Source organism: Lepus europaeus, chromosome 7 (assembly GCF_033115175.1).
Source record: "Lepus europaeus isolate LE1 chromosome 7, mLepTim1.pri, whole genome shotgun sequence".
Taxonomy (NCBI): Eukaryota; Metazoa; Chordata; class Mammalia; order Lagomorpha; family Leporidae; genus Lepus; species Lepus europaeus.
Genome location: NC_084833.1, coordinates 32,308,577 through 32,329,687, shown reverse-complemented (window position 1 = coordinate 32,329,687; position 21,111 = coordinate 32,308,577). Strand labels below are relative to the sequence as shown.

The window sequence follows — 21,111 nt, the reverse complement described above, 5'->3', positions numbered from 1 at the left end:
CTCTAAAACATGTGTTAAATAATGTATTCTTCCTTAGCAATTTGAAAGCAATCTTTACCATTCACTAAATTAGACATCTAAATCTATTTCCAGACATTTACGTTCCACTAAATAACTAGTCATGTACATTACTAATAACTAATTATTACTGCTTTATAATATAGTATGCTTTATTATTATTGCTTTATATTGCTTTATATCATAGTATGGTTAAGAATTGAATTTGGCTATTTCACCCTAATCTTTTTCAAAAATTTCCAGCCATTCTTCTTTAAAAAAAAAAAAGATTTTTATTTATTTGACAGGTATAGTTACAGATAGTGAGAGGGAGAAACAGAGAGAAAGGTCTTCCTTCCGTTGGTTCACTCCCCAATGGCTACAACAGTTGGAGCTGTGCCAATCCAAAGCCAGGAGCCAGGAGCTTCTTCCAGGTCTCCCATGTGGGTGCAGGGGCCCAAGGTCTTGGGCCATATTCTACTGGCTTTCCCAGGCCATAGCAGAGAGCTGGTTTGGAAGAGCAGCAGCTGGGACTAGAACCGGTGCCCAAATGGGATGCCGGCACCACAGGTAGAGTATTAATCCACTGCACCACAGTGCTGGTCCCTGTGGCCACTCTGATATGTTTATTTATACACAAGCCATAGAACCAGTTTAAGGAGTCCAAACACACTCTTGATATTGTATTATATTAAACTTACTGATTAAATGAAGGATTCTGATAACTATGCTGTTGACATTTTGAAATTGGTTTGAGCTTCAGTTTATACATAATATTTACCTGTTCTTTCTCCTCACACAGGTCCATCACTCATATAATCAAAACCTGGGTACACTCTAATATTCTGCACAATGTTGCAGATCCAGCTGGCAGCAAAATTCCAATCATTTCTGGTGATGCATTCTCTGTCACCTGAATACTGATGTTATTCCTAAGTACTTGTTTTCAATATTGCCAGATGATGAGAAGAGGGACTAACATTAAGCTTTAATTTTTAGTTTTACTTTGGTGAAAAGGCATAGGAAGCACTGTGTTATAAATGCTTCAATATAGTTAAAGCTAGAGAGAAAGTCAGAGTTAAACTATTTTTTCCTATTTGGTTACAATATGTAACACACTAGGAAAATATGGTACTAGTTCTGAGTTCTTTAAAAATATTCTCACTCCCTTATATTTTTCAGATGTAAAATAGTTCATAGTTGTTTTCAGAGTTATCCTCACTATGTTAATATTGAAGAGAATAAAACAAAAGTTTCATTCTCAGTTTTCTGAAGGCCAAATGTAATGAACAGTTTTAGTTGGAGTTTCCATGAGACTTTGTTTAAAATAATGCACACTCTCTCCAAATATATTTATGAAATTTAAAAGTTAACTTTGAAATATGGATTACAATATATTTAATATATTTTTAAATAAATGTTCATCTGGGGTTAAAAAAAAACTCACCTTTTGCCATTTGAGTTCTTGTATTTCCACAATAATTTTGCCAATTTGTTCTTCATATTGAGTCTCTGCTTCCTATGAAAATGAGAAATTTAAGACTGTCAGTTTCAGCTCTTTCTAGAGATAGAAAGTTATCTTCACACCCTTACAATGAAAAAAAGCTGAACAAATTGCAAATTAAATGGATAAATCCTCAGAGAACTGAGGTCTCAGAACAATCAAGTAACTCAAAATCTGAATAGACACATGCCTGCAGGAAAAAAATGGAACCCTAGCGTCTGCTTACACCTTCATAAGGGCTGCCGTAAGCACAGGGGTACCCTGAAAAGCCTTGAAAGATGGAAGTTTCTACCCTCTAGAAGACTTTTCTTTAAGGAAAATCACCAGGTTCTTTCAAGAAAGTGGGGCAGAGTGCTGAGAACCTTTCCCCTGCAGTACTGACTGTGGAGAGGAACAGCAAACACAAGCCATCTTTCCTGGCTCCTCTCCAGTCCAGCGCCCATAATCTGTAGGGATCAGAGCAACAAAAACTATAGCTAAGGCCACTAGTGGAAACCTCTGCAGCTTGGAAAGGGGAACAACACTTACCACTGAACTCTATCTAAACAGATCTGTCATCCTTTTCTCCCAGAAGGAAAGAAAAAAGAAAGCCTTCATCTATGAGGGGCAGGTCAATAAAAACTACAACCTGAGAACACTTGTGAGAACCCACTGCAGCTGCACTGAGGACTGGAAAAACAGAATAGCTCTGTTGTAAGGAGAGGCAGGAATACTCCAGTTTTTTTTTTTTAAAGATTTATTTTATTTATTTGAAAGACAGAGTTACAGAGTGGTAGAGACAGAGAGGGAGGTCTTCCATCTGCTGGTTCACTCCCCCAGATGGCTGCAACAGCCAGAGCTGTGCTGATCTGAAGCCAGGAGCCAAGAGCTTCTTTCGGGTCTCCCACGTGGGTACAGGGGCCCAAGAACTTGGGCCATCTTCTACTGCTATCCCAGGCCATAGCAGAGAGCTGGATGGGAAGTGGAGCAGCTGGGTTTTGAACTGGCACCCATATGAGATGCTGGTGCTTCAGACCAGGGCATTAACCTGCTGTGCCACAGTGCCAGCCCCAATAATATCTTAAGTGTTAAAATGATCATATGGATAGGATTAAATATTAAAGGGATCATATAAATGGATTAGCTGCCTGCTAATAATAATAGATACAATTAAAAGGGAGTGAGTCCAACATGGGAAGCAGTCTACACAGCAGACTCATAGAATGACAATCACATTAAGTAGCACTCTGACCTCAGAATCAGCCTTTAAGGCATTCTGGTCTGGCTGAAAAGCCCATGAGAGCATTTCAAGTATGGAAAGCCAAGACACTGTGGCAAAAAAAAAAAAAAAAAAAAAAAAAGTCCTAAATGAAGGACCTTGGTGCGGGAGATTCCAGTAGAAAGAAGTGGTCATCAAAGAAGGGGTACTTTTCTCTGAAGGGAGGAAAAAACTTCCACTTTGCTTATGGCCTTGTCTAAATAGTGAAGGAGTTTATGGATTCAAAAGGCTCCCATAGCCTAGGCAGCTCATGTCAAGAGCCTCAGGTGATTACTGACATCATACATAAGAGTGTTAATTGTTAAATTAACAGGAGTCACTGTGCACTAACTTCCCATGCAGGACCTCTGTCCTCAAAGAGTTGTATTATTAGTGAATAGTAAAACTTGTTCTCAAACAGCTCCTTACTAGGGAGCTACTGTGGACCTGTGTGACTTGGACCCACCTATCCTACCATTTGTGATTGTTAGTGTTGATGTGCTTTTTTGTCTGTTTCTTGCTCTATTCTTTTTCTGATTTTCAGTTCACTTTTTTCACCTATTTTTTGCCCATTTTGTCTTTTTTGCAGTTTTTCTCTCATTTTTAGCTTCCCCCACCGTTAGTTAGGCAGCACCACTAGATTTCATAGTGTTAGTGTAGTTATTCAGTGTTTGCTTTTTTGGAATTTTTCTGGTTTTTGTTTTCAGTTTTATTTAGGTAGAACTTAGTCTTGCCACTGTGTGTCATTAGTATAGTTAGTGTAGCTAGTGTGGTACCAAGTGAGATCAACAGGTAGTCCGCCTGTTGTCCCTTTATTTTCTTAGGTATTGTAGTGAGAGTAGCTCATTAGTTAGTGTTTGTGGACAGAAATCTTAGAGTAGATCAGAAAGAACAGTTAGGGACACCAGCATGGAAGCCCTTGAGGACTTCAAGGCCAAAGCCAGCCCTCAGCCTGAGCTCCAGTTGCTGTCCCTCCTGGGCTGGGGCAGCTTCGGCATCCTGTTTCTGGCCCACCAGGTGTCCAGCAAATGGCTGGTAGCCATGAAGCTCTTCCAGGAATACCCCAGTGATCCCTTTGACACAAGGAAGGTGAAGAGAAAAGCCAGCATCATGCAGCTCCTGAGGCACCAGAACATCACACAGCTGCTAGAGGTGTGCTGTGTCAGCCATCACCATTGCCTGGTGTTGGGGATGGCAGAAAGGGGCGACCTCTGTCAGCACATGAAGGGCTAGGACAGCATGCCTCAGCCCGAGGCCATGGCCATATTCAACCATATCCTGGCAGCCATGGGCCATTGCCATGCACAGCACATGGTGCACAGGGACCTCAAGCTGGAGAACCTGCTTCTGGAGTGGACCTGAACGTCAAGCTGGTGGTCTCTGGGCTCAGCTGCCAAGTGGCCAAGAGCATGCTGGTGTACGGCTTCTGCAAGACCCCAGAGTACAGTGTTCTGGAGGTGTTCCAGCCGGAGGCCTAGGATGCCTTTGTGGCAGATATCTGGAGTCTGGGCATGATCCTCTTCACCCTGCTGGCGGGGGCCATGACCTTCAGCAGGGGGACCTGGCAGAGCTGCAGGACTGCATCCACAGGGGATGCTATGAGCTGCCTTGTGTGGTCAGCCCAGCCCTGGAGGAGCTCCTGAGCTTGCTGCTAAGCCTGGACCAGTGTCAGAGGCCTACAACAGAACTGGCTCCACATCACTGGACTACCAGTGGTTCGCCCCCTTTCAGAAAGAAGCTGAGGGTAAGGAGGTGGTGCAGCCCTTGGGGGTTCCCAAGGACCCGGGGCCCAGGAGTACCTGAGGGCCTGGGTCTGCTGCCAGGCACTGGAGCCGCAATGCCATCTGGCTCTGGCAGCCCCAAACCCATGTCTCTGCTGTCCCTTCAGGCAGAATCTGAAGCAGGTGCAGCCCTGTGGGCAGAGCGCACATTGGGCAGGGGCCTCGCCACACAGCCCTGCAGTTATGTGGGGTACACCTGCGTACACAGCCTCAAGGGAGGGCCAGTGTACACCTGCCCTTGTCACCTCTGAGTCCCTATCACCTCAGGGCCACAGGGAACCCAAGCCAGAGCCAGAGCCTGATCCCGCTACCGCAGCCTCCCTGCTTGCCTCTCCCCTCCCTGGACAGCTGCAAGAGCAGAGGAGTCCTGATGCCAGCACAGGCCCAGAACCTGTCCCTGTGGCCACACCCTCCAGCTCCTGCCCCAGCAGCAGTGGGGACCCTGTGGTGCCAGAGGTCCCAGCAGCTGAGCCTGAGGAGACTTCACTGCCTCTGTCCCAAGCAAGAGCTGGCAGGGGCTCAGGAGGAGGACTGGCAGGAGGATCATCAGGTTCTTCCTGCAGGCCTGCTGCATCCTGCCAGCCCCAGCCAGTGGCCCTGGACCCTGCAGGCAAAAAGTGGCCCCTGCGTAGCCTACCTCAAGGCATGTCAAGAACAGGGGTCTGCCAGCTGAGCTGCCTGAGAGTTTTCATTTGCTTGAGACTTTTGTGTGCTTCTCATAAATAAAAATCATAACTGTATAAAAAAAGTAAGTACTATTCTCATAAAAAATGCAGTAGGCTCATTTGTTAGTAACTAAGTCTATAAACGATATAATCTAATTTTCCATTTTTATTATTGGTATGTTTTCCTTAAACTAGTAATTTTCCCTGTGTTTGATTCTATAATGATCAAATATATTGTACTATATGCATATATATCCTAAATTTGACTTATCAAAAATGCTAATGCTTCTATAAAAGTTTTAAATAAATACTAAATGTTAATCACAAATATAGTAGAAATAATAAAGTATCTCTGAGTCATCCAAACAAAGAGAGAGAGAGAAAGAAACAGGGAAGGAGACATGGCTGGGAGAATGGTAAAGACAGATTCTCTGGAAAGTGACATAAATGGAAGACCAAAATCAAGATGGGCGATCCATAGCCAAGCAGGAAGCAGTCAGTCAGAAAAGCCCTCTGGTTGTGTTTAAAACAACGACATATTCTTGAATTAACCCACACCTAAACAGAAGGTATCACTACAGGAACCTAAAGCTGCTGTTGAAAACTTCCACAGGCAGAGCTGAAAACTGCATGACTGAGTTTGTTGATGATGAGGACTCTTCTGCAAAGACAAGATTTTTTTTTTCTCTTTTGGTTCTAGTTGTTTAAGGAAATCTCTCTTGAATCTCTAGTTGATCCCTAAACTAATAGGACAGCAACTGCAGTGGCCAAACACAACAAAGAATATAGACTTCCCAAATCAAAGAAAAGTCAGGAAATAAATGATGACAACTAGCAGCAACCCTAGGAAGGGGGAAAGAATTGATTTCCAGAGTTGCCAAATACCCAAAACATAGTTTTCAACAACAACAAAAAATTAATTACAAGGCAAGCAAAGAAACACTAAAGGCTACCCATACATAAAAGGAAGAAAAAAATGTTGATACAAACTGTCCCCAAAGAAGCCCAAACATTGGACTTACTTCACAGACTTCAAATCAACTATTTTACATATGCTCAAAGAGCTAAAGAAACTATGGCTGGCATTGTGGCGTGGCGCAGCATATAAAGCTGCCGCCTGCAAGCCAGCATCCCATCTGAGTCCTAGCTGCTCCACTTCTGATCCAGCTCTCTGCTAATGCACCTGGGAAAGCAGTGGAAGATGGCCCAAGTACTTGGGACCCTGCATCCATGTGGGAGACCTGGATGAGGCTCATGGCTTCTGGTTTCAGATCAGCCCAGCTCCAGCTGTTGCAGCCATTTTGGGAATGAACCAACAGATGGAAGATCTGTCTCTCCCTCTCCCTCGCTAAAAATTCTGCCTTTCAAATAAAAAAAAAAATTTAAAAAGAGCTAAAAGAAACCTTGTACAAAAATACTCCAACTATTTTAAAAAATGAGGGAATGCTACAAACAAGTTTATATTCATAAATTTGACAACTTACAGAGGTGGATCAATTCCTCAAGAACCATAAGCTACCAAAACACAACCAAGATAATACAATCTGACTAGCCCTATAACTATTAAAGAAGTAGAATTTGTAATTTAAAAACTTGCCTAAAAGAAATCTCCATATCCAGATGGCTTCACTGGAGAAAGCTGACAAACATTTAAGAATCATTAACACTACCTTCCATTCTCTTCCAGAAAAATAAAAGAGGAGCAAACATATTCCAACTCATTTTATAAGGTCTGTTTATCAAGACACCAAAGCCAATAAAAAAATAAGAAAGATAATTCAGACAAATATCTCTCGCAAAATTTTTTTTTCAATTATTTGAAAGTCAGAGAGAATGCGATCCTCTATCTGCTGGCTCATTCCCCAAATGGCCACAATGGCCAGGGCTGGGCTGGGCCCAAGCCAGGAGCCTGGAGCCTCATTTGGGTTGAGCCATCTTCTGCTGCCCTCCCAGGCATATCAGTAGGGAGCTGGATAGGAAGTAGAGTAATCAGGACACAAATGGCAACAACATAGGATTCTGGTGTGGCAGATGGTGGCTTATCTCTTGCTGCACTACAGATTCGGCCTCTCTCACAAATTTTGATGCAAAACATCAATGTAGTAGCAAATAAAATACAATAATGTACTTAAAATAAAAAAAGAAAGAAAGACAATAACCAGGTAGAATTAGTCCAGGTATGAAAGTTAATTCAACAAATGAAAATCAGTGTCATTTATCACAACAATAAGCTAAAGAAAAATTTTATCATCCAATTTACACACAAAAAAAGCAATTAACAAAATCCAACCACCTATTCATGATTAAGAAAAAATTAGGAATAGCAAAAATTATCTTTACTTTTTGTAAAAATCACTTACAAAATCTCTACATATATTATATTTAATGGTGAAAGATTGAATACTTTCATTCTAAATTCAAGAACAAGGCAGAAATTTCTGCTGTCCTTGTTCTTATTCAACATAGCAGTGAAAGTTCTAGCCATTGCAAGAAGGCATAAATAAACAGATTGGAGAGGAACAAAACTGTCTCTATTTGTAGATGACATGATTTCATACTTTAAAAAAAATCCTAAGGAACCTATAAAAAAAAGTTCCAGCATTAATAAGTGAGTTCAACAAGGTCATAGGACACAGATCAACACAGAAAGAAAAAAAATCATATTTCTAAATAATAACAATGAACATGCAGAAATAAAACTATAATATAATTATACAACAAAAAATAAATAATAAAAAGTATATACTTCAAAATGTACAGGATCTAGGGGTGGGCATCATGGCACAGTGAGTTAAGGAATGTGGGATGCCTGCATTCAAAATTGGAGTTCTTAGTTCAAGTCCTGGGACTACTCCAGACTTCCAATACACCTTCCTGCTAATGTGCATGGAGGCAACAGATGAATAGCCCAAGTACTTGGGTTCTTGCCACCTATTTGGGAGATCTGGATGAAGTTTCTGGCTCTTGGCTTCAGACTGGCATGGCCCTGATTGTTGTTAGCATTTGAGGAATAAACCAGAGAGTAAACGTTTGCTCGCTCACTCACTCATTCTTTCAAATAAATAAATAAATCTTTTTTAAAATGTACAGGATTGGGGCCGGTGCTGTGGCGCAGCAAGTAATGCCCTGGCCTGAAGCGTTGGTTCGAGTCCTGGCTGCTCCACTTCCCATCCAGCTCTCTGCTATGGCCTGGGATAGCAGAAGATGGCCCAAGACCTTGGGCCCCTGCACCTGCGTGCAGAATACGCTCCAGGCTCCTGGCTCCTGGCTTCGGATTGGTGCAGTTCCGGCTATTGCAGCCAATTGGGGAGTGAACCATTGGATGGAAGACCTCTCTCTCTCTCTCTCTGCCTCTCCTCTCTTTCTCTCTGTGTAACTCTGACTCTCAAGTAAAATAAATAAATCATTAAAAAAAAAGTACAGGATCTATGCTAATAAAGTCAACAACACAGATTAAAAACATGCTAAAAATATTCTTATCTAAAATAGTATGTAATATATGATTTCATTAATATGAAATGTTAGAATAATCAAAACTCATTGAATGTAGAAGAAAATCAAATGTGCAGTTACCTATAGGGGTGAGAATGGAGTGGAACTGGCCTCAGAATAGGTACGATGGAACTTCCTACATTGATGTAAATACTTTATATCTTGATAAGGATTTGCATTATATAGATGTATGCATCTATGGAAACACACTGACTGAACACTTAAGATTATACATTTTACATTGTATGTAAATTAGTGTAAAGAAGAAAGCTGTAAAAAATTAATTAACTCTGCTTAATGATATGCATTTTGAAGTATTTAGGGGGAAGTGTAATGATGTCTGCAATTTACTTTGAAATCATCAAATAATAAAGTCAAAAAAGGGACAGATATATAAAGATAGTAAAATGTTAATGGTATATGAGTGTTCATTATAAAATTATTATAATTTTGCTGTATGTCTGATGATTTTCATAACAAAATGCTGGAGAGAATCAAAAAGCAGTATTTTTTTTTTTTTGACAGGCAGAGTGGACAGTGAGAGAGACAGAGAGAAAGGTCTTCCTTTGCCATTGGTTTACCCTCGAATGGCCGCCACGCTGTGACCGGCACACTGCGACCAGCGCACTGCGCTGATCCGATGGCAGGAGCCAGGTGCTTATCCTGGTCTCCCATGGGGTGCAGGGCCCAAGCACATGGGCCATCCTCCACTGCACTCCCAGGCCACAGCAGAGAGCTGGCCTGGAAAAGGGGCAACCGGGACAGAATCCGGCGCCCCGACCGGGACTAGAACCCGGTGTGCCGGCACCGCAAGGCGGAGGATTAAGCCTAGTGAGCCGCGGCGCCGGCTCAGAAAGTAGTATTAACAAATGAAGTATTTGCCTTTGTTATGAAATATTTTCGTTAGGTGTATTATTTATTATACATCCAAACACATACAAATACACACACAAACACATTTATGCTATGTTATTCAATGACAGACATTCATGAAAGTTGTTTCAATAGAATTTTGTTTTCACCAACAAGTAACAACAAAACCCAACTCACAATAGCCAGGGGAGTTACTCCCCATGAAAAGAGCTCTAAAAGTAAAGTGTATTTATAAGTGATTATTTCAGTGGCTCACTCAACAATAACATCAACAATTACGATTCTTCTCACCTATCTACTTTGTCATATCAAAGTGATTTTCTTTAAACTTTCTACTCGCTGTGGTTAGTAAACCCGCTATTTAACTGCGGGTGTTAAGGACAGACAAGAGTGCCTTGTAGTAGAAAAAGTGTATTCTCTTAAAGAACAACAAAAAGCTTCCTGGAAAAGCTTTCCAACAGACATCCCCTAATGTCTCACTGGCCAAAATTGAGTTACATACCCACTCCAAAGTCAGTAACTGACACAGGAGAACAATGGACCTTCATAAGTGTTTAAGACCAGTGAGGACCTACCTGAGTCACATTGGTGAGAAGTGAAACCTAAGACACAGTCAGGGTTCTTCTAACAGGAAAGAAGGGAGGAAATGCATACTAACAGTTAAAGCTACATGACAACTGAAGAGAGGAAACATTAGAATCTCCTGCAATATCTGCAGCCAGAACATACTGAAAGAGGAAATAAGCTTATATGCATTTATTCTGGGAGGGAAGAGAAGGTATACATAACATGCATCTCTTTCCAAAGCAGCTGGATTGAAAAAGTGCAAGATACTGCTTTTCATATTCTAGGCTTGGTTATAAGCTACTTTTTTGTGGTTATTGTGGGTTCTGATATCTTACCATGATCTAGATATTGTTCTAAGTAACTTCTATGTATTTATTAATTTAATCCTAGGTATAATTTATAAGGTAGATACTCTGTCTTTATTTTACAAATGAGGAAACTTATGAAACAAAAGTATAATAAGCCATACAGCAGGTAAATATAGCTAGTATTTGAACCCAAATGGTCTCTTAAATACATTATACTACCTTTAAAAGACTGTGGATGCTATAGGACTGTAGAGATTGTGATGATATACTCACCTTCAGAAACTTCAAACACCATCCAAACGTGTTTCACCTTTGTTAAATATGCAAGTGCATTGTGATTTTTGGCAGAACATTTTAAAGTAAAAACTAGATACAAAACTGAACAAAAAATAAAAAGAATTTAGGAATTGCTACGAATGTTTTAACATTTATATTTTTCTATGTCAGAATTTTTTGTAGTAAATTAATTTGATTAATGTGGAAAAAGTGGTTGACACAGTTATGAGGAAGAGAATTTAAAAAATATATATAGAATGTCGAGGTCATCCCATGAATGCTAGAGATATTTATGTTGAATTTTTTTTAGCTAATCAGATGAAGAAACTATTTGGAAGAATTATTAGTATTTTGTTAGACATGAGAAACTGAATTGGGTAATTTCGTAGGAGGTGGATTATGAGTTTGAAAAGGAGAATAAAAGTCCCAGTAACAGTTTTGGAGGCTTGGACATGTGCCTACTGCTTGTACTATGTCCCTAAATCTGTTCAGGGTCAAGAATTGAAGAGATCTGACCAACACACAGCCCATCTTGTAAAACTACAGCCTGAAGCAAGCACTTTGAAAAACATGACACTTTGTAAAGGTTATAAAGAGTAAATAAACCATCAAATTACTCCTCTTTTATTGTTTTTGTAAAAACACTTAAATCCTTGTAGTCCTAAGGCATCTAATAAAAAATAAACACTTCCAAGGTTCTATATTCTAGATACTTTATTGAAGTTAGAGATAGGATTTTATTTTTACTGAATAGATTTTTCTCATTTCTCTTAACTTTTAAAAACTGCTTGAAGAATACATAGAAGAAAAAAATGAAATTTCCAATAAAAATAATTTTAATAGAAAGCATGAAATTAAAATCCTTATATAGTAAAAACCTAATACTATTTTTCAAAAATGTGGCTAACACTATTTTCATCAATTTGCCATGTAGCATAAAGATATATATTCTACAAATTATAATGATAAGAGGTATGAACTCATAGCATAACTAATTTTATAGGGCACTAAATATTGCTTATTATTATTTGCCATATTTTATATTCCTACTTACCCGTTTTTTTCTCACAATTTTCTGGCAAATCACTGTTACTTTAGACTAACAGAAACTCCAATAACTTTGATTGTTTAATTAAAATTCCAGGACTTAGTCCCGTTTGGCAATTAACAAACTTGATATGGCTGTTCTCTAAAGTACTGTAATACTTTGTTCATAACTTTATTTTGATAAATAATACATAGCTATAATGACAGAAATTTCATATGATATAATGTAACCTTAAATATTCAATTATCTTAAGCCATAAACTGAGAAACAGTTTGGAAAAGGTTATCAAATCAATGTATATCTTAAAAATCTAAAAGCTTTATGGTAGAACTCCTTTATTCCCATTTTGTAGATGATTTGGATCAGAAAACAGTTTCAGGGGGTGAGAATTGGGCTTGACAGGTAAGATTCTAGTTAGGACATCATGATGTCCATGTCCCACATCAGAGTGTCTGGGTTCAGTACTGGGATTGGCTACTGATTCCAGCTTTTTGTTAAGGTGCATCCTGGAAGCTAGCAGGTGATGACCCAAGAAGTTAGGTCCCTGTAACCATCATGAGAGACTCATTGAGTTCCCAATTCCTGGCTAATGCAGGGATCTGGGGAGTGGGCCAATGGATTAGAGAAGGCTCTTTCTCTCCTTCTCTTTCAAATAACAAAAAAATTTTGAAAATTTTTAAATACTTTAATTCTCAATTGTTCTAATATTCTAGATATAGTGTACTAAAGACTTAATATTTATTTCCTTCATTATTTGTACAAGATTACAGGAAGGAAATATAGGAAATTTTGAGGAAAAATGGGTAATTAAGAGTATAAAATAATGTTTCACAAATATTTTAACATCACAGAGTAATCATAACCTTAGCACTGCTTTTAAAATATTTTATCTTTTCTGAAAGGCAGAGAGACAGAACAAAAGAGAGAGGTGGGGAAAGAAAGAGATCTCCCAGCTGCTGCTTTACTCCCCAAATGCACACAAAAGCCAGGGCTGGGCCAAACTGAACCCAAGAGCCAGGATCTCAATCTACGAGGGTGCCAGGAACCCAAGTACCTGGGCCATCACCTGCTGTCTTTCGGAAGGCAGAGCTGACACTTGGACCCAGGCAATTCAATATGGAATGAAGATTCCATCTTAACTGCTGCACCAATTGCCCCACTCCTACCACTGATTTTTAAAATCCCTTTGCATAGCTTCAGCTTGGTGGGTCATTTTTGTAGTTTCTCACTACCATGGAGAGAACGTTCTGTATTGCAGACATCTACCATGTTAGTACATACATATTATGTACTAATATGCCTCAATCTTTTAAGTAGCTACATAATAGTCCACATATCTGATTCAGTAATCTAATTCTGCATTATCAAACCACTCCAAAACGTGGCCATTTAAAATGACAGCTTATTAGGTGCCACAATTCTGTATATTGATTGAGCTCAGCTGGGCAGTTCTGTCACTGCTGTGGATAAGGTTATTCATGCACACATTCACACAAGTAAGATATTTTGGCTGGGGCTGGAATAACCATGACATTCTCCCATACTCCAGTGTCTCTCCCTATGTGGCTTCTCATCATTAAATAATCTGAGCTCTATGATGTGGCAGCCGGCTTCCAAGAAGGTGTGTTCTAAGAGAATAAGCCTCAGTGTGCAAGAACTTACCAAGTGAGGATCAACATGCAGGTAGGGGCCTCTATAGTTTGCAAATGTCCCAAAAGTCAAATAAATCCCACATACAGTCTAAGGCTAATATAGGAGTGATCTATTCAAGAGCATGAAGTATGGCTCACTGAAAGCCACAAATGTAATAGTATCATTTATTTACTACCTATTGACAGATATTTAGATTGCTTATAACTTTTCCCATCTCAACAATATAGTAAATATCACTGTGGAAAAATCTTTCCCCAACTTAACCTACACAAGACATTATCCTAAATAAAAATATAAATTATTCATATTTAGTGATCATGAAGTTCTAAATTCTAATTTAAACAAATAAAGTCAAAATTCCATTCAGTATCTGTATTAATTAACCTCAGTAGGGAAAGGAGATATCAGTACTCATTCCAGAAAACTTTTGGCAACCCTGGGAGTTACTAATTTTTAAAATATTATTCCTGGGGCCAGTGCTGTGACATAGTAAGTTAAGCCTCCACCTGCAGACCTGGCAACCCATATGGGCACTAGTTCAAGTCCTGGCTGTTTCACTTCTGATCCAGCTCTCTGCTAAGGGACTGGGAAAGCAGCAGAAGACGGTCCATGTTCTTGGGCCCCCGTATCCATGTAGAAGACCTGGATAAAGCTTCTGGCTCCTGCCTTCACATTTGCTCAGTTTTGACCACTGTGGCCATTTGAGGAGTAAACCAGCAGATGGGAGACCTCTCTCTCTGTCTTTTCCTCTGTCTGTTACTCTGCTTTTCAAATAAATAAATAAATCTTTTAAAAAACATGATTCCAGAGTAAGAAGCAAATAATATCTCATTTTTGTTCTAATTTCTATTTATTTTATTAGTAGTAAATATAGGCATATTTTTATGCTTTATGATTACTTGCATTTCTTTCCTCTACGCAGTTTTCCACTGAGTTACTCATCCTGATTTGCAAAAATATTTCTTGGGTAAGATTTTTTTTTTTGACAGGCAGAGTGGACAGTGAGAGAGAGAGACAAAAAGGTCTTCCTTTTCCGTTGGTTCACCCCCCAATGGCCACTGTGGCCGGCACACTGCTGCCGGTGCACTGCGCTGATCCAAAGCCAGGAGCCAGGTGCTTCTCCTGGTCTCCCATGGGGTGCAGGGCCCAAGCACTTGGGCCATCCTCCACTGCCTTTCTGGGCCACAGCAGAGAGCTGGACTGGAAGAGGAGCAACTGGGACAGAATCCAGCGCCCCGACCAGGACTAGAACCCAAGGTGCCAGCGCCGTAAGCGGAGGATTAGCCTATTGAGCCGCGGCGCCAGCCCTTAGGTAAGATATTGATCTTACCATTTTCCATGTCACAACTATTTCCTGTCACATTTATTTTTACTTTATGTGTCATATCTAGTAATCTTTTCCTTCAAGAATAAAATCTCTACTGCTAACAATAAAAAGAGATTTTTTTTTTTATTTCACAGATAGACAGTGAGAGAGAGAGAGAGAGAGAGAGAGAGAGAGAGAAAGGTCTTCCTTCCGTTGGTTCACTCCTCAAATGGCTATCATGGCTGGAGCTACGCCGATCCAAAGCCAGGAGCTTCTTTCTGGTCTCCCATGCGGGTGCAAGCAGGTGCACTGCCTTCCCAGGGCTACAGCAGAGAGCTGGACTGGAAGAAGAGCAACTGCGACTAGAACCCGGCGCCCATATGGGATGTCGGCGCCGCAGGCAGAGGATTAACCTAGTGAGCCACGGCGTCGGCCAAGAGATTGTTTTTTAATAAAGATTTATTTTATTTATTTGAAAGGCAGAGTTACAGAGAGATGTTCTATCTGCTAGTTCACTCCCTAAATGGCTGCCAACCCAAGGCTAGGCCAGGCCAAAGGCAGGAGCCAGGAGCTTCCTCCAGGTCTTCCATGTGGGTGCAGGGGCACAAGGACTTGGGCCATCTTCCACTGCTTTCCCAGGCACATTAGCAGGGAGCTGGATTGGAGGTGGAGCATCCAGGCCTCAAATTGGTGTCTACATGGGATGCCAGGGTTGCAGATGGTGACTTAACCCAATACGCCACAATACTAGACCCAAAAATGATTGCTTCTTAATAGCCATAGCTGGGCCAGGCCATAGCCAGGAGCCTGGAAATCCATTCAGGTCTCCCATGTGGGTGGCAGGAACCCAAAGATTTGGGTCATCCTCTGCTGCGTTCTCAGGTTCATTAGCATGAAGCTGAATTGAAAGTGGAGCAGCCAGGACTTGAACCTGCACTCATATGGCATGCCCATGTCATAAGTGGCAGCTTAACCTGCTGTGCCACAATGCCAGCCTTAATGAAAACTTTTCATGACTATCCTCACACATTCCTTTCTTTTTTTTATATTTTTTATTTTTTGAAAGGCAGAGTTAGACAGTGAGAGAGAGAGAGACAGATAGAAAGGTCTTCCTTCCGTTGGTTCAACCCCAAATAGCTGCTACGGCCAGTGCGCTGTGCTGATCCGAAGCCAGGAGCCAGGTGCTTCTTCCTGGTCTCCCATGTGGGTGCAGGGTCCAAGCACTTGGGCCATCCTCCACTGCCTTTCCAGGCCACAGCAGAGAGCTAGACTGGAAGAGGAGCAACTGGGACAGAATCCGGTGCCCCAACTGGGACTAGAACCCAGGGTGCCGGCGCCATAGGCGGAGGATTAGCCAAGTGAGCCATGGCACTGGCCACATTCCTTTCTTTCAGATATAATTTTAGGGTTATTTTGAACAGTTCAGAAAAGCATCACATTGGGTTTTGATTAGATTATTACAATTTCAGATCCTTTGATGGAACCTCTAGAAATGAAAAATATAATCATTGAGATTAAATTTACTAAACAGAAGGGCAGAGTGGGATGGTGGCTAAAATGCTCCAGTAATCATCTTCCCAAGGGATAGCTGTTCAGACACCAAGCCACCTTCACAAGAGCTAAAGAAACCAAGTGAGAGACCACAGTGCTATAGAGAAATCCAGAGTCCTGCCCCTGGGACAGTACCTGCAAACTCTAAGCCTTTGGACTCTCCTAGCCAGACTGCCAAAACACTGCTTATACCAAACTTTTTCCAACCTCTGGTAGACAGTGGAACAAGACTCCAGCCTTTAGGGTAAAGGCGGGAAAGTAAGCTTATAATTTTCCCTTGAAGCTCAGTGCCAGACCTGGTACAATGAGACATAGGACTAGATAAAGCCAAATACCTGTATGCCAGGCCAGTGCTTGGAAACATGAGCCTCTAGATTTTCTCTAGTATTAGGAAGAGACCAGTTGGATGGATTCACCTCAGGTTATATCTCCACCAATCCTCTCCCAACCTCTAGCAGACAGCAGAGAGTAAGACTTCAGTCACAGGGGAATAGCATAGGAAAAATAAGTTCAGGGTTTTACCTGGAAGCTCAGTACCAGTCCTACTACAGTGAGACTCAGCACCAGATAAAGCCCAAAAGCCCCTATTCCCAGGCCAAAACTTACAGACAGACCCTTCAGACATACCTTGGCATCATGTGGAGACCTGCACCCTGGTAGGACAAACTTGCATTTCAGTGTGCATTACCCTTCAGCCTCACTTAGTCTCAGCACACACCTCTGCAAGACAGTACAGGGCTGCAAAACTCAGGTGGAACCCAACTTAATGAAGAGATTGCCTTCAATACTTATCCTCCTTGGGCAACCTTGGACAGAGAGCCAGGAATGAGATTCTAGCCACTGAGGAGGAGTAGGGGATCAAAGCACAGGATAATACCTTGTAATTCAGTGCCAGTGTGGTAAAACTCAGCAATGGTCAGATTTTAGTAATCCCTAAACCCAGGCTAGTACCTCTGGACAAAGCCTCCAGACCTCCCCCAGTGCCAAGTAGAGTCAATAGGACTCTCAACTACCATCACTAGTGGCTAGTGGCAGCACTTGGTCTTGGTGGTGGACCATGGGGCAGGCCTGGGATCATGAAGGTGCTGGCCTTCCATCTATGGTGAGTAGGGTTGTGGGAGCACTTGTTTAGAATCTTGGACTTGTTTCTTGGGTCCCTGTGGTGACAAGGACACAGTCACAGTCATGGTGTTACCAGTCCAAAGACCAATGGGGATGCATGAGTCCCTCTAGCAACAGCCTCAGGTTTCTATGCAGTGTCCTGGTTCCCACCTACCTTTTCTTCCACAAAGCAATTTCTCTCTTCATGTTTGTTGCTTGGAGGAGTGTCATGGGGAGGATGGAATGGGAAATCCTATGGTCATCAGCACCACAATGTTAGGTCACACATGGAGCCTATGCCCTGCCAAAACCTGTACAGCATATGCGTTAGGGCCAAGGCTTACACTGTTGTGGACTGCCTGCTGCTGAGGTAGACTTGTAGCCTGAGGGTGCATCATACTTCTGCATGCAGAGATTCAGTTTTCCCAGCACCATTTGTTGAAGAGACTGTCCTTGCTCCAGGGAGTGACTTCAGTTCCTTTGTCAAAGACAGCTCACTGTAGATGCATAGGTTGATTTCAAGAGTTACTATTCTGTTCCACTGGTCTATCCATCTGTTTTTGTACCAGTACCAAGCTGTTTTGATAATAACTTCCCCATAGTATGTTGAAATCAGGTATTGGGTCACCTCTGGCTTTGTTTTAATTGTATAAGATTGTTTTAGCTATGTGGGGATCTCTTGTGTTTCCATATGAATTTCAGAATCAATTTTCGATATCAGAGAAGAATGTCCTTGGTATTCTGATTGGTAACACATTGAATGTAAATTGCTTTTGGTAGTATGGACATTTTGATGATATTGATTCTTCCAATCCATGAACATGGAAGATATTTCCATTTTTTGTGTCTTCAATTTCTTTAATGTTTTGTAATTCTCATCATAGAGATCTTTGATGTCCTTGGTTAAATTTATTCCAAGGTATTTGATTTTTTTGGTAGCTATTGTGAATAGGATTGATCTTAGAAACTCAATCTCAGCCTTGGCATTGTCTGTGTATTGACTTTATATCCTGCCACTTTATCAAACTCTTCTATGACTTCCAATAGTTTCTTAGTGGGGTCTTTTGTATCCCCTATATATAAAATCATGTCATCTGCAAATAGGGATAGTGTGACTTCCTCCTTCCCAACTTGTATCCCTTTGATTTCTTTTTCTTACCTAATGACTCTGGCTAAAACTTCCAGGACTATATTGAATAGCAGTGGTGGGAGTGGGTATCCCTGTCTGGTACCAGATATCAATGGGAATGCTTCCAACTTTTCCCAATTCAATACGATGCTAGCCATCAGTTTGTCATTAATTGCCTTGATTGTGTTGAGAAATGTTCCTTTTATACCCAATTTGCTTAGAGTTTTCATAATGAAAGGGTGTTATATTTTATTAAATGTTTTCTCTGCATCAATTGAGATAATCATATGGTTTTTGTTTAGCAGTTTGTTAATGTGGTGTAGCACACTGACAGATTTGCGAATACTGAACCATCCCTGCATACCAGAGATAAATCCCACTTGATCTGGGTGGATGATCTTTCTGATGTGTTGTTGGATTCAATTGGCTAGAATTTTGTTGAGGATTTTTGCATCTATGTTCATCAGAGAAACTAGTCTGTAATTCTCTTTCTCTGTTGCATCTTTTCCGAGTTTAGGAATTAAGGTGATATTGGCTTCATAGTAAGGATTTGGGAGGATTCCCTCCCTTTCAATTGTTTTGAATAACTTTAGAAGAACTGGAGTTAGTTCGTCTTTAAATGTCTGGTAGAATTCAGCAGTGGAGCTATCTAGTCATGGGGCTTTTGTTGGGAGGGTCTTTATTATTGATTCAATTTCCATCTTTGCTATTGGTCTATTTAGGTTTTATATGTCTTCATGACTCAATTTAGGTAGGCTGAATGTGTCCAGGAATCTATCCATTTCTTCTAGGTTTTCTGATTCATTAGCATATAGCTTCTTTTCATAATTTCTGAATATTATACCCTGCAAAGCTCTTTTATGAATGAAGGTGAAATAAAGACCTTCCATAACAAACAGAAATTGAAAGAATTTGTCACCACTTATCCAGCCTCATACACAGAAACACAGAAAATAGCCATCATTACAAAAGAATATGAAGGCAAATAATCCCCCAGTAAAAGTATCAAAGGAATACATAGTAAACACTAGGAATATTTATGGAAAAATGGCAGGGCCATGTCATTACTTATCAATAGTCACCTTGAATGTAAATGGCCTAAACTCTCCAATTAAAAGGTACAGGTTGGCTGAATGGATTAAAAAACAAGACCCATCTATTTTATGCCTACAAGAAACACATCTCACCAACAAAGATACACACAGACTGAAAGTGAAAGGATGGAAAAATATATTCCAATGCTAATGGAAAGCAAAAAAAAGGGCAGATGTTGCCATCTTAATATCAGACAAAATAGACTTTAACATAAAAACTGTTAAAAGAGACAAAGAAAGGCACTATGTAATGATTAAGGGATCAATTTAACAGGAAGATGTGAATATAATAAATGTATATGTGCCCTTTTCTCTCTCCTCACCTTGTGGACCCAGGATGAGCAAAGCAGAGTTATGAGATGATTCAACTATAGGTAGTTCTACAGTCATTCCCCTGGATACACCCCTAGGATATATGCTTAGAAATTGCAAAACTCTTAAGCTAGATGGTATTACTAAAGAAAAGTTTGATTTCTCTCTGCAATACTGTGCGGCCTAGATATAGGTTGGGAAATGAGGAAACAAGGCCAATAAATGGGATTCTTAATTCTAATATCATTTCGGAACTTGACCTGTATTGCAGAAAAGAGCAAAAATAGTCAAAATTGCTTATGTAAGGCATTTATGGCATTACATCGACGTTATAATCCCAAAAAGAGTGTTGTACTATACACCCTGCCCCTACTATCTGTGAGAAAAAGGAACAGTCAAGAGACATAATTGATGATCCATTACTGACCGGTTCTCAGCTACCAGTTTCAACCTGCTGTGACACCAGAGTCATCTCAAAAGAGCGTCTTCAGAGCCTGACTTTTCCCCTACCACCAAAGGCCTCCACCTTTTAACCCTTCCTGCCCCCCCCCACCAGAGGATAGCCCTACTGGAGTTACAGTGGAGCCTCCTATCAGTAAACAAGGGGGACACTCTGTCCTTTGAGAGAAGTAACCAGTAGAACAGAGACCATTAGGGTACATGTCCCTTTCATCCTATCTAAACCCATTGTAAACAAAAGCTGGGGAGATTTTCAGAAAATCCTACTAGATTTACTGAGGAATTTCAGGCCCTAACCTTAGCTTATGATCTTAACTGGAATGACACACATCTTTTTTTTATCTACTTCTTGTACAGCTGAGGAAAAGCAGCATATTTGGATAGAAGCTCAGAAACATGCTGATGAGATGTCAGTTCAGTATCCTGACAGTTTCGCTGTGGGGGCCTCAGCACTCCCAATTAATGCACCTGATTGGAATTACCAAAAGGGACATTCAGGTTCACAGCTACAAGACTATGTGGTCTCATGCCTACTGGCAGGGATAAGGAAATATATTATAAAACCTGTAAACTATGAAAAGATTAAAGAAGTAGCACAGGGTCCAGATAAGAATCCAGCTACCATATAGGGATAATTACTAGAGGCAATAAAAAAAATATATATGTCAACAGAGATCCTGAATCTCCAAGAGAGCAGCTTTATCTTGGTACTCATTTCATTACACAATCAGCAGCAAATATTAGAAAAAAGCTTCAAG

The 21,111-nt window shown here is 40.7% G+C and overlaps 1 protein-coding gene across 1 annotated transcript in view; it reads right to left on the bottom strand.

Annotated features, from left to right (window-relative positions):
• CCDC73 (coiled-coil domain containing 73) overlaps positions 1–21,111 on the bottom strand; it is a 142,819-nt gene that overhangs the window by 115,331 nt on the left and 6,377 nt on the right. The window contains exon 2 of the mRNA XM_062196348.1: positions 1,445–1,516. Coding sequence (XP_062052332.1) covers positions 1,445–1,516 — 72 coding nt within the window. The remainder of the gene's footprint in view (positions 1–1,444; positions 1,517–21,111) is intronic.